Source organism: Amblyomma mixtum, chromosome 7, assembly GCF_055824585.1.
Source record: "Amblyomma mixtum isolate Tamu chromosome 7, ASM5582458v1, whole genome shotgun sequence".
Taxonomy (NCBI): Eukaryota; Metazoa; Arthropoda; class Arachnida; order Ixodida; family Ixodidae; genus Amblyomma; species Amblyomma mixtum.
Genome location: NC_143018.1, coordinates 65,181,804 through 65,193,697, shown reverse-complemented (window position 1 = coordinate 65,193,697; position 11,894 = coordinate 65,181,804). Strand labels below are relative to the sequence as shown.

Sequence of the window (11,894 nt, the reverse complement as noted above, 5' to 3'; positions counted from 1 at the left end):
CTCGCGACTCCACCGGTAGAGCGCCATCACGTGGTGTCCAAGCAACCGTGTACTGCTGAGAAGGCAACGCTCGGGACACTTTTTGTAACTCCCGACACCGCCGCTGCAGCGAACTGGATTGACAGCCTGCCAAGTTCGAAGCGTATCCACTATCCAACCGATTTTTACGTTCGCTACTGTTCACGTGCGTAGCTCTCGCGTTTTTATTTTTTTTTTTTGCTAAAAGTTGCATTGAGGTTTCTTTACCGAAAACAGGCTGGGCTTGCGGCTCTGCTCTTTTTCGTCTACGCTGTTTAAACGCTAAAATAGAGCTCAGCGTTGCGTATTTATCCCTGTTGGCATAAAACCTGAATGGGAAACAATTTTTAAGCAAGGGAAAAGATGTTTATGCATCTGATTGTTTACTCCAGATGCTAACGTTCATCCAGTTTCGAGTAAACTGTATTCTGGATTTTATACTGTCCTTTAGTTTCGGCTCATAACTTTTTGCAAGAGTTTCGGATTCAATAAAGGGGTCTACAAACAGTTTTTTTAAGGCAGGTCCGGCGATTAAATGTTGCCGCAAAGATGAATGAAGGCTGGATTTGTACGGCGTATTTAGACTACTGAGTCTGCCCTTAAGTTCGAGGAAGGCGACTGTGGGAATCGGCTGCTGCCGCAGCTCACGACGCGTGCTAAAAAGAGCACCGCTTTTTCTTGACTATGTTTTTTACTGGGTTACGCAGTCAGCTGTTTCGATGCCCTTTGTTTGGGATCAAGCGAAAAAGTGGTTTACAAGCCTCGGAAAAGCGCCCACGGTCGATCGGTGATGCGCAAGGCATGTTGCCTGCAGAAACGAAGGGCGGCCTCACCGCATAACTTCGGTTGCTTGACAGGCAAGATGGCGGACCTACGCGCAGCTCTGCTACCTTTGGTAGCATATACAGTGACCCTAGTGGGGCTACCGGAGGGGCGCCGACTTGTGAAAAAAGTCAATCTTTGGGGTCATGACTTTCATTGACACGGCTTGAGTAGAAGAAAAAACCTTTTGCCATGGCGCTCTTTTGACACAGATGCCCTTCCACCATAAAAATTCATTAGTACAGGCTCTATCAGAAGTACGCAGCCCAAAGGAATTGCTCCTGGGCCAAGGTGCTTTGCTCGGTATGCATCACCAGCGTCCCAAGTCTCTCGGTGGCAGGAAGAGCTCTCGCACCCGCTCTTGCGATGGTTAGGACTATCATGGATGATACTACAGCCCCGCTGCATTGTTTAGAAGCAGGCTGCTTGGGCGTTTTACTTTCGCCAAAGGCTGTATAGTTACTCTGCGTCACACGCATAAGAATGCTGCAGCTTGGGATGCGAAGACATGCTGCAAGATCTAAAACTGCAAACGCGAACGCTTTGAATTTTATCGACGACTCCATCAGCCGTCGGTAATGACATGCGTGTCGCTGACTCTATTTTGCCCAGTATTCTATTGTCTCAAAGCCCACGTTCATGACGGCGTCGGGAGAGTGAACTGCACTCGACTGCCGGGAGTTCGTGTGCTTTAAAGTACTTTTGTTTATTTTTTTATTTCATTCGCGAAGGGTCTGATGTTGTGTCATTGCATGAGCGAGTGGGCGTTACAAAGCAAAACAATTCAATGAAAATCACGACGAGCTCGTTTGGCGCAAGTGATGTTTCGATGCACGTAATAAAATGATATATGAGGCATCTCATATGCTGGCTTCCATGTAAGCAAGCGACTGAAATGGTGGTTTCATGTGATTTTGCTTTAAGGGCATACGCTACTTCTGCGGAATGTTCGTGCTGTGTCTTACTTGCTGGTTAAGGAACAGATATCGTGAAACCGTATTACACTGGCGGTCGGCATTTTGTTTTGATACTGCCTGAATGCTAACTGCAACATAATTGCAGGATGACGTTCAGGTAATAAAAATCAGTGCTGGTTACGAAAAAACTGCCCGCATTTGGTTGGTTGGTTGGTAAACATTTATTAAAACAGTCAAGGGGCCGAAGGCCCAGATCTAGGGGTCGGCCAAGACTCCTTGGAATCTGGCAGCCTCTAGAGCGAGACCGATGAGTGTTCGTTGGTCGTCTAGGGTAGAGCTGCGTAGACGAGCCTCCCAGGTATGTTGTGTGGGTGTTGGCATGTGTTGTCGTGGACAAGTCCAGACCATATGAAGGAGGTCTGCTGGGATATTACAGTGTTTACACATCGGCATATACCGTTCAGGAAATATATTATGGAATATTTTGGGATTTGGAACTGCCCGCATCCTCTCGGGCTAATTAAACCCCTCTTAACCGCCGCGGTGGCCCGAAAGACGCTGGTTCGACCCCGGCCGCGGCGGCCGAATTCCGATGGAGGCGAAGTTCTAGAGGCTCGTGTACTGTATTACACCCCCTTCCACATTCCAGCCGCGTTCGTCCATGGCACTCGACTTTTCGAGCCGTCACTGCCTTTGCGCTTTACAGCGTGAACATTCAGTAAAAGTGAAACGTACGCAGGGGTTGCAACGCTCGCGAAACGACTATCTCGTTTCTCTCTTTCCACCCTGCGCATCGCCTGATACACTGGACGTGTACCGCCGATTGTTTCGCTTCCGTCAAGCTTGGCGCCACAGCGAAAGGGGATCAGATATGACGACATTTGTTGCACATGCGCAAGCTAGTCACACCCTCAGAAGGTGCACGGTCCTGCGAGAAATGACCCACATCCATTTTAGCCCACTAAGCCGCAACATACCTGCACGTCAGTGCATACGCCTGCCAAACGACAACCAGCATCTGCTCAGGCGACGCAGTTACTCCTGCTCATGAACTCGGCAGCACGTCTCTGCTAGACGCTTACATCAGAGATACATTCATCGTACAAAGGGCTAGGTTACGGCTCTTCTGAAGCAACAAAGGTAAAATTCTTTCGACAAGTTATTCTTTATATTGTGTAGGCACCGCCAGTGACAAAGGTAACCAGACAACGGGGTTTGATCCTTAGAAGTGGAGCGCAACACTTTCGGCATCTCTTAAGCTCTGAATTTGTGTAAGTTAAGCAGAGCCCATGTTCTGACTGCCCCTTGTTTCCTGCACTGTCTAAACGCAGCCGCTGCAGTCGTTGGAATCATACCCATCCCAAGCAGTACAACTAATATTGGCCCAGTATTGCAAATGGGTTGTTTCACTCTGGTACTTTGTAGGACCAGCCTATGCCGATAAGTTTCCAATATGGGGCCGATTACCTGCGCTGTTTGGGATGCTATCCTGCGCTGCATTTTAACGCCGAGCCTACTGAGCCAGCGTGGCGCGTAACGCTCTGGTCTCTTGAGAAAACATTTTGCGGCTTTATGTATGCCCTTTTCGCTCCTATAGGCTATCGTAAGTGGCCCAGGTATCACTCGTAGACGTGTAAATTGGCATCTCGAAACGTATGTTCCCGGTCTGCCCGGCTTGTGCATGGACCGTGTTGCGTTCGACCGTGTTGCGTTTCACCTGACGGTCTCCATGTATGGCGTTTTGCCCGCTGTTTAGATCCTTGCCCGGTTTGGTTCTATGCGAATAATTGCACAGAAGAGGCGTATGCCATACTTGTATATATCACATAACAAGGCGTGAAACTTTCAACAGGCGATACCTACTCACCGTGAACGTGAAGGCCTGTTGCCCGAAGGCCTGTTGTGAAGGCCTGATGCGCCCAGTTCGGCCGCATTTACAAACCTTTTAGCAAATCAGATTTTAGGTAATCTCTGTTCACACTGGTTTTGCACCCGGTGTACACGCTGAGACATGCAAGGTAATGTTTACATTTCAGATTAAAGCGCATGATTATGCACCCTGGATCTGACTAAGGCTGACTTTACGTGTCTGCAGTTTGTGAGGCGCACATTAGTGTAATATATGAGTCGAAAACCATGAAGTTTTCTGTGCTCTTTAAGAGGTAAATTACACATTCTTAGTACTCCTACCAATACTTGGTTTTGTTTGGCCAAGCTTAGCGCTAGCGCTGTAAAATCTCGCACACCAGTCTGCTCTCAACTTTTTTAATTTTGCCTTTCTCTGAACAGCTGAAGGCCCATTTTTTTTAGCCCAGGCTGTGACGAATCCATTGGAGTCGAAGTGTTTGAAATGTTTTACAGAGACCGCCCAACATTTTACGCACCTTCATGAAGGTTTCTGCCTCGAGGCACACCCGGCACAAAACTTCATACTACTGAAACAAGACAAGCGTATATGTGAAACACGTTAAGAGGGGCTGACAATTAACTACATTCTAGTATCTTAGACAAAACGAAACTAAGAAACATTATTTGAAACATTTGTATAATGAACAGGTTTCCTTCATCCCAGCTTCCTGCTAGAACATGCCCGCTTCTATTTTTCTTTAGTTAGAAGCGTTTTCAACAGAAGCAAACTTTCTGAGTAAACTATCATTTTAAACAATTTCGAAGCAGTCTTGACCCTGTGTTTGGCATCTGGTAGCCACAGTTACTTGAGTGCCACAAACGCAACAAACTAAAAAAATAATGTGAATTGGAAGCGGAACTAAGATTTCTGTTTTCTTTTTACAATGATTGAAGAGAGGGCATGGAGATTTAACAGCGTCTCAAACGGGGCGCAGGAACATTTAATCGTGGAGAGACCGTTCTCTTGGCCGACCAGATAACCCAAGGCTTTACAGCCAGTGGCTTTTCGTTCTCGAACTCTTGGTTTGATCTTAGGAACATAAGTACTTTCTGGCCTCCCGTAATACCCCAGGGCTAGGGGGCGCGATCAGTCTGTGATGATGTCAGTAAGCTTCGCGTTAGTGTACCGAGAATCCCGGTATACCATATGCAGCTATCGCGCCAAATTGCTATCACTCGCGCCAAAACGATTGCTATCACTCGTGCAGCGGCTGAATTGGAAGTGAATAAAACATTGCATAAATTGTGATTACAAAGTTGCAACATAAAACGTTACGTCATTATAATATGTAAATATTTAAAGAGAATGAACTGCGTTGAAAAGAGAATTGGGATTATTAGCGGGGATTCGAGCACCTGTCCCCTGGATTGCGAGTCAGACATGCTATCCCTATGCCACGCAGGCACTTTTTTAAACATGGTATGTAATAGTGACACAATGTTCTATGAGCATGATCTATTTAAAATGCCTTCAGAACTGTACGACCAGACGGACTTCGAACCAGAGTGGCGTTCCCCTTGATGGCATGCTTAGGCTTGCTTGCCTTCTAGCCCTTTGGGGTCTGGATGTGTTTGGTTCTGGGATGGTCTTGATAACGCTTGCTATAGGCCACACAGGCATCTTCGTACGGCTTGGTTAAAGCGGGGTTTATAGGTATATCGTGCGGCCTTTCACATAAAGTGTGTGGCATACAGTTGTGGTAGCTCACAACTGTATGCTATTAAGTATGTGTGTGACTAGGCAGGCAGAGATTGAGGGAGCTGTGATTACAGTTGCACTAAAGAGGAATTTGAACTCGTCCTTTTAGCGCGGGAACTCGACCTACACACTGGGAGCCTTCTTAGAAACGTGGAATGATTGTCCTGTGTGGCCGATTTCCCTAATTTAAATCGAATGAAACGTCCCGGCTCCCGCCTTTTTTTTTAAACTCGCCGCTGACGGTAGGGGTAGTCGACCAACTTTTCAGCCAGTCCCGCGGCGGCTTGCCGGTCTGCCATCGGCGGAGTGACACTTAGCCATCGGCGAAAGCAAAGAGTCCATGCGTATTCTTATTTCTGTGGGCGTAATTTTCACCTGTATAGTGTCCCACTGGATCTATTAATTCACGGAAACCTAAAAGATACAGTAAATGCGGAAGCGAAGTTGCCACGCAACTGCCTGAAAATTACTCTGCTTGTTAGTTGACTCCCCCTACCATCAGCAATAAGTTCAAAAATAGGCAGAAGCCGGGACGTTTATTCCGATTTAAATTGGAGAGATCGGCTGCACAGCACAATAATTAGAAGTTTTTAAGAATGCTCGGAACGTGTATATAGAGTCCCCGCGGTAAAAAGACGAGTTCAGGTTTCTCTCTGGTGCACCTTTAAGCGAGTAGCAAAGCGCATGTAGGTGAGGGAAAAATGTACGCGAAGGACTGTATGCTTGTGTCATGTGATTTGGTTTTATTATTAGAGCGCGTGATCGGGGGATATGCTAATGAGCTCCGGTGGAGCAGATTGCGGGAACCATTAATGCTATGGAGTCATACACTTAAAGCCTGAGCGTAAGTGTCCCCAAAAGTTTTGTGTTAACTGACTAATGCATGTCTAATGTATGACTAGTGCAAGGCCACCGGTTGAATCATTCCCACTTTCGATATTTGAGCCCAGCGTTACCTGCATTTCAGCATTAAGTGAAGACATCTGCATGCACTCTGCTGTTTCGCTGTGTTAACGATACCTGTGTGTATTCTCGTTTCCTTAACTGCGGCCGTAAGTGGTGCCTTGCAACTATGGTGTTAAGATCTAGAGCTCAAGATCGGGGACACGAATCCTGGCCGCAAAGGCCGCATTTAGACGGAAGTGAAAAGAAAGAAAAAACGCCTACGTGCTGTGCGATACGAGTGCACCCTATGAACAGTTTTGGGGTGTTATGCCCTACGCAGCACTTGCCACCACAGCCGTTGGTTGTCGCAATGGTATCGTATGCAAGTGCCTATTCAGGATTTTGCATCGATCAACTTACTCCCTTGCCTCAATTTTAGCGTACTTTATTTCAGTTTAGGGCCTAACTGGCACCTAACCAAAGCGCTCTTGCAAGTTGTAGGCCTGGTGACCAATCGCCATTCACCTTTTTCCGCATGGTTTGCAGAGCATGGCAACCTCGTCAAACAAGGACCAGCGTTCAAGTATCATGACTGCGAAGTACATAGACACGCTTCAGAGCTTATGCACATTATGCAAAACTACCGCTAAGGACATCATCGACATCTTCAAGGAGTTACACGGCTCTCTCAGTAAGGGAGCGTTGGCGCCTTCTACGTCGTCATCTCGTGGTCGCAAGCGCCGCACCGGTGACTCTGGTAATGACAGCTCTTTCTTGTGTTGTCCTGACTGTGCTAAAAGAAGTAGGCTCCAGCTTCCGTCAAATCGGTTGCCTCAGTTGGCATTTTTAAACTAACGAAGAAATGGGTAACCGAATTGGGGGAAAAGGGAATAGATAAAAGAAATACGACGAGACAGAACACAACGTGGATTCCAGCAAAACTTATTTCTACCTACAAAGACAATGACTAAACGGACATGGATGGCACTCGTTCTGTGCAGAGATGACAGGCATTCATCTGGGTTAGAAGAGTAGATATCAAGCGAGATAAAACGCGACTGGAAGAGCTGAAGCAGAGGCCAGAAGTTGAGATTAGGGAACAAACTTGGCTAGTAATCTCAGCTACTACAGCACGCAGCTAGTTGGAAGTCTGCGGTTAAGGTCTGTGGATTGTGCAGAGTACATAACGGGTCACGAGGCAGAAGAAAAACTGCACAAAACACAGGGCCAGAAATCAGTGGAGAACACACCACGCCATCGCCTCATTGTTTTATTCCGGCAGCCAATCAAGTGGTGTGCTGCACATTTCTGTCTGCTCCTGTTTTTAGCGCTGGGTTTCATGCTCTCAAAAGTCTCTGCCCTAACTGTGGCAACACGTCAGATGATAATGGAATGAGTTCTTTTCGTTGAATTGGTATTCGTTAGGTCTGGTTTGTAGTGCTGCTTCTCCGTGTCTGATATTGTTCTGTCAATCATACTCGAATGCAGTGAATCGCCTAGTGGGAGAAAGTCGCGCTGTTTTTAAGAGGTAAATGACGCAGTAACTGCATTACTCGCAGTGGACATATAAAACGTGCTGTCACAGAAATGATGATGGGGAGTAGGGGAGGGAAGGAAATTCTGCACACCATGTGCAGGATGGTCTACAACAGTACATAGCTGTCGATATCTTTTGATATTTGTCTACGAACGAAATGCTTATTAACACAGTCCTAATCAGTATTTAAATTATCTTTACTTACTTAACACTGCAGGGGGCTCCAAACAGCAGTTCTGCTTGGACGGAATTGTACCACGATGCAAAAGAGGACACTAGCGTAAAGCGCAAACGAGTATACACACTGCATATACCTGTCACAATCGGCAAAGGGTACGTCTAAAGAATTCAGGCCAGAGTCTGCTGTTGAGCAGCATAGTGGGGCATTTACGGCACACCGCAAAACATAACCTTTGGGAGGGCGGGTGGCGGGGGGGGGGGGGGGGGGGGGGGGGGCTAGGAGAAGTATTTGTCTACCTTTCGAGAAATTTAGTAGCTTCACAGGACTCGTGCCAGAATACGGTGCTGAAAAAGCAGACACCATGGCCTGAACACTTTTGACACTTCCTGGATATGCATGGGTGGGCATGTGCAACCGTATAATAACTGATATAAAAAAGAAGTTGGAACAAAAGCAGAACACAGAGACTAGCCTATGTAGCGTGCGGTTATTTTGCATGAAAATGCAACTAGCAGACTTTTGAAGTAAGTGAGGCAAGTTGAACAGGTGCTAAATACCTAACATGGATCATACAGACATGATGTTGGCAGTTCAGAATGGCCGGTATCTTCGGACATATAGTCCAGGCATAGTCAGGCGGAGCTGTCAACGTCGGTCAATCAAATGAACTACGACAAAATTACTTCCAGGAAACCGCTTCACTTCGCGCATTCCGCGGCGTGCAGAGACTGTAACTACCTTTTTCGAATAACAGGCGGTTATATCCGAAGTAATGACGTCTACCTAAGGGTTGGTAACACACAATTCGATTTAAATATGAAAGCCATAGCTCGCTCTCAAGTTGGCCGAAAGAGACCAAACAATCTTTTCTGTATGCGTGCTCTAATGTGACGCTGAATGATGACTGAACTATGGAATATAAATGTGACGGGACATAAATGTGACTTGCTTGCTCCGAAGAAATCTTGCGGGCCTGTTTGGCACTGTTTCAAAACCCAGGCTGTTCCGGCTGTCGTAAAGTACTGAAAAGCATGCGTCACCTAAAATGTTCAAAAAGGTAGCGAGATTGATCTTCGTTGAAGTACAAAATCTAGTTTGTTTCCATTTAAGCCTACCCAGTGTCCTTAAACCATAGTGTAAGGGGCACAGTGGCTACAGACGCCCACTTTTCCTTTGCTTCAACGTGTAGGCAATGCAGGTCCACCAAGCTCACTTAAGCTTTCAGTAACTCTAAGTGCCTAGCTTTCATGGCTTTTCGGTAATGCATTGGCTTGCGCTGAATACACGGCACGCTTCTTCGACGTCTGTTGGCGAGGCGGAGGTATGAGAACGGTGGATGTGTTAGTCTATCACCTATTATCTCATTTCGAAGCCAAGCAGAGAATCACGCTCTTATCTTAATCTGGTGTTTTAAACACTAGCATTTACACTGCCCATTACAAGTTTATATGAGCAAGAACTCTGCTAAACCTTTCAAGTACGAAATTCAAGACCTTCACCATTAATTCTGTGAAGCAGAATCGATCTCTTTAACATTCAGTTATGTGATTTGCGACGCGTAGTAATTATGCAATCCGATGTATCATGTTGATGAGAGCGCCTCCTGAAACGACCCTGATCCTTTCCTGTTTCGTTTGAAACGGCGTCGCAGCGCGACAGCGTGGCAGCGGCGACCGCGAGAACTTCGACCGGCCCTGCACGTGCAAGTCCGGCGAGAAGCAGTGCTGGCTTGTGTCCGAGCTAGAGCCGTGGAACCGGGTGCTGTCTCTCTGCTTCATCGAGCTGCGCGAACACTCGTGGGGCGAACTGGCCCTCCAGGGATTCAAATGTCCCGAGAGCGATGCCCCGGGAACCCGAGACGTCCTCCTGGTCTCCCTGCTCGTAAACGTGCTTCTGCAGCAACACAGGCGAGTGGCGCATGCGGCCGAGTTGGGGAGGGTTTTCCCTTCGCGTGTTGCGGTTTCCAGTGTTGTACACTGGAGGAGATTTTGGATGAAGAGCCTGTGACTACGCTTTTCTAGTCCAGCACTTCATGCTGGCTGCGTTGAATGCCACTTACATTCGAAGATTTGGGCGAAGTTAGCTCATATCGTAGCCATCACACTTGAAAGCCGTGCTTTGTCATGTGAAGCAATCTCGAGGAGGTGGAGGCCAAGATGAATATATCCCCTTTTACCTGGCTCGTTCCATGTGACCAGCTTCCAAGACCTTTGGCTCTTCGGACGGAGACATTCTAATAAATCGGCGTGCGGAACTAGTAGAACTTAAATGCAAGGCCAGGGTTCTATCTCGGCCGGCGCTGAGGACTTTCATATCATACGCCGTCGGTGACTCGTAACCTTATATGAAAGCGTGTGACTTCCATGGCACGCTTTAATTTTATGAGGCACGCAACCTTCGGGCAGTTGCTAAAAGCATGCAAATCAGCAGCGGATAAGTGCGTCAGCTAGGCTATTAAATAAACCTTAGCGTTGTTTCTAAACGCAGCCTGCCGCAGCGCAGAAAATACTTGACACCATCAGGCTGTATACTTGGGTTTTGTTTAAAAGCTGCTGCAAAGACCGCACTGCAAGTTCAATTCACTGGAGAGAAAATAATCGCCTCTCCAGCACCTTATTGTATGAGCGTTATGGAAACTACTCAGTCTTGCTTGAAGACATCGGAATTCGTCATCTTAAACGCTCTATCTGTACTACCACTTTGCATAACCGGGAACCATCAGCTTACTCGGGTGGAGAGCAGAAAGTCATGCACCTCAATTGTTTTGTTTTTATTTTGCAGTAGTGCGCTAAAATTAACAGGCTCACGAATGATGCATAGTGATTATGTGTGTCCACTTTCAGTTTCATTGCACTGTTGGCGCCAATAAATCAATCCACGAGAATGGTGTAAGTCTTGGACGGCTTGGACAACGAACCGTCGTCTTTGAATTTCGTGTCGCTGAAAAGGAAAAAGTACACAGCTTTACAGAACATTTTTGGGCTATCTATGGAAGCTCTGCACTCGATGGGAACCCCTTTAGACGCTGGGTAAAGAGGATCAGAGCTTGGGAAAACGATGAAACAAAGCGGCGAAACAGATCTCAGCTGCCGGAACGTTTCGTTGTTGAAAGAGTTCTTACCCCTGACCATGGCTGGTGGTGAAACTTGTGCTCAGCACTTTCAGCCAGAGATCGTAAGACAACCGGTGGTTTGCGCCTCAGGATATCTACTAGAAAAAAGTTTAATAAAAGTGAGCTGGTCAAAAAGGTGATGATCACCGCTTTTTGGCACAAGGATGGGGTTATTCTTGTAGGTGCCTTGCCTAATGAAGAGACTGTGGATTGTGGCTATTGATTTCAAGACCTTCAGAAACTAAACGTTACCAATGCGTCCACCCTAACGAAGTCCGCGGAAGATTCTTCGCCAACAACGCCCGTTGACACAACAACACGAAAACAATACAGATTGTCAAATTTTGATGGGCTGTGGTTCCTCATTCCCGTTAGTCGTGACTTCGAGGCACGCTTGAGTATCCGCGCATTCCTATTAGCATGCCACTCCGTTGCATCTTAACAGCACTGCAAGGCAATAAGGCACTAATGAGCGGCCACTTCTTTTCGGAGAAAAGGCAATGCGAAAAACTGAGGGCGCTGCCATATGTCATGAACCGTATGCCTAAGGCGCACAGCACCTCCTGTTCCATTGGTAATGTGCGCGCTTTAACTTGTTCCGGTAGCCTACAGACTCAGAAACACCCTATTCATCCCCGCAGGGAGGCGTCTGCAGCATGCAGACGTTGGTGAGTGGCGACACCACGGGGTTAACCCGAGCATCCGCAGGGACATCCCCGCAGGGGGATGATGGTGAACAATGCATCACCACGGACCCGAGCATCCGCGCTTAGCCGTGCGTGGCATCGCCGTGTCCGGGGAAAAGGGGATCCTGG

General features: G+C 47.3%; 1 protein-coding gene across 1 annotated transcript in view; it reads left to right on the top strand.

Moving 5' to 3' along the window:
• The first annotated feature begins 6,837 nt into the window (after positions 1-6,837).
• LOC149336333 (uncharacterized) overlaps positions 6,838-11,894 on the top strand; it is a 6,325-nt gene continuing 1,268 nt past the window's right edge. Inside the window, exons 1-2 of the mRNA XM_089554129.1 lie at positions 6,838-7,006; positions 9,619-9,874. Of these exons, the coding sequence (XP_089410255.1) occupies positions 6,838-7,006; positions 9,619-9,874 (425 nt within the window). The remainder of the gene's footprint in view (positions 7,007-9,618; positions 9,875-11,894) is intronic.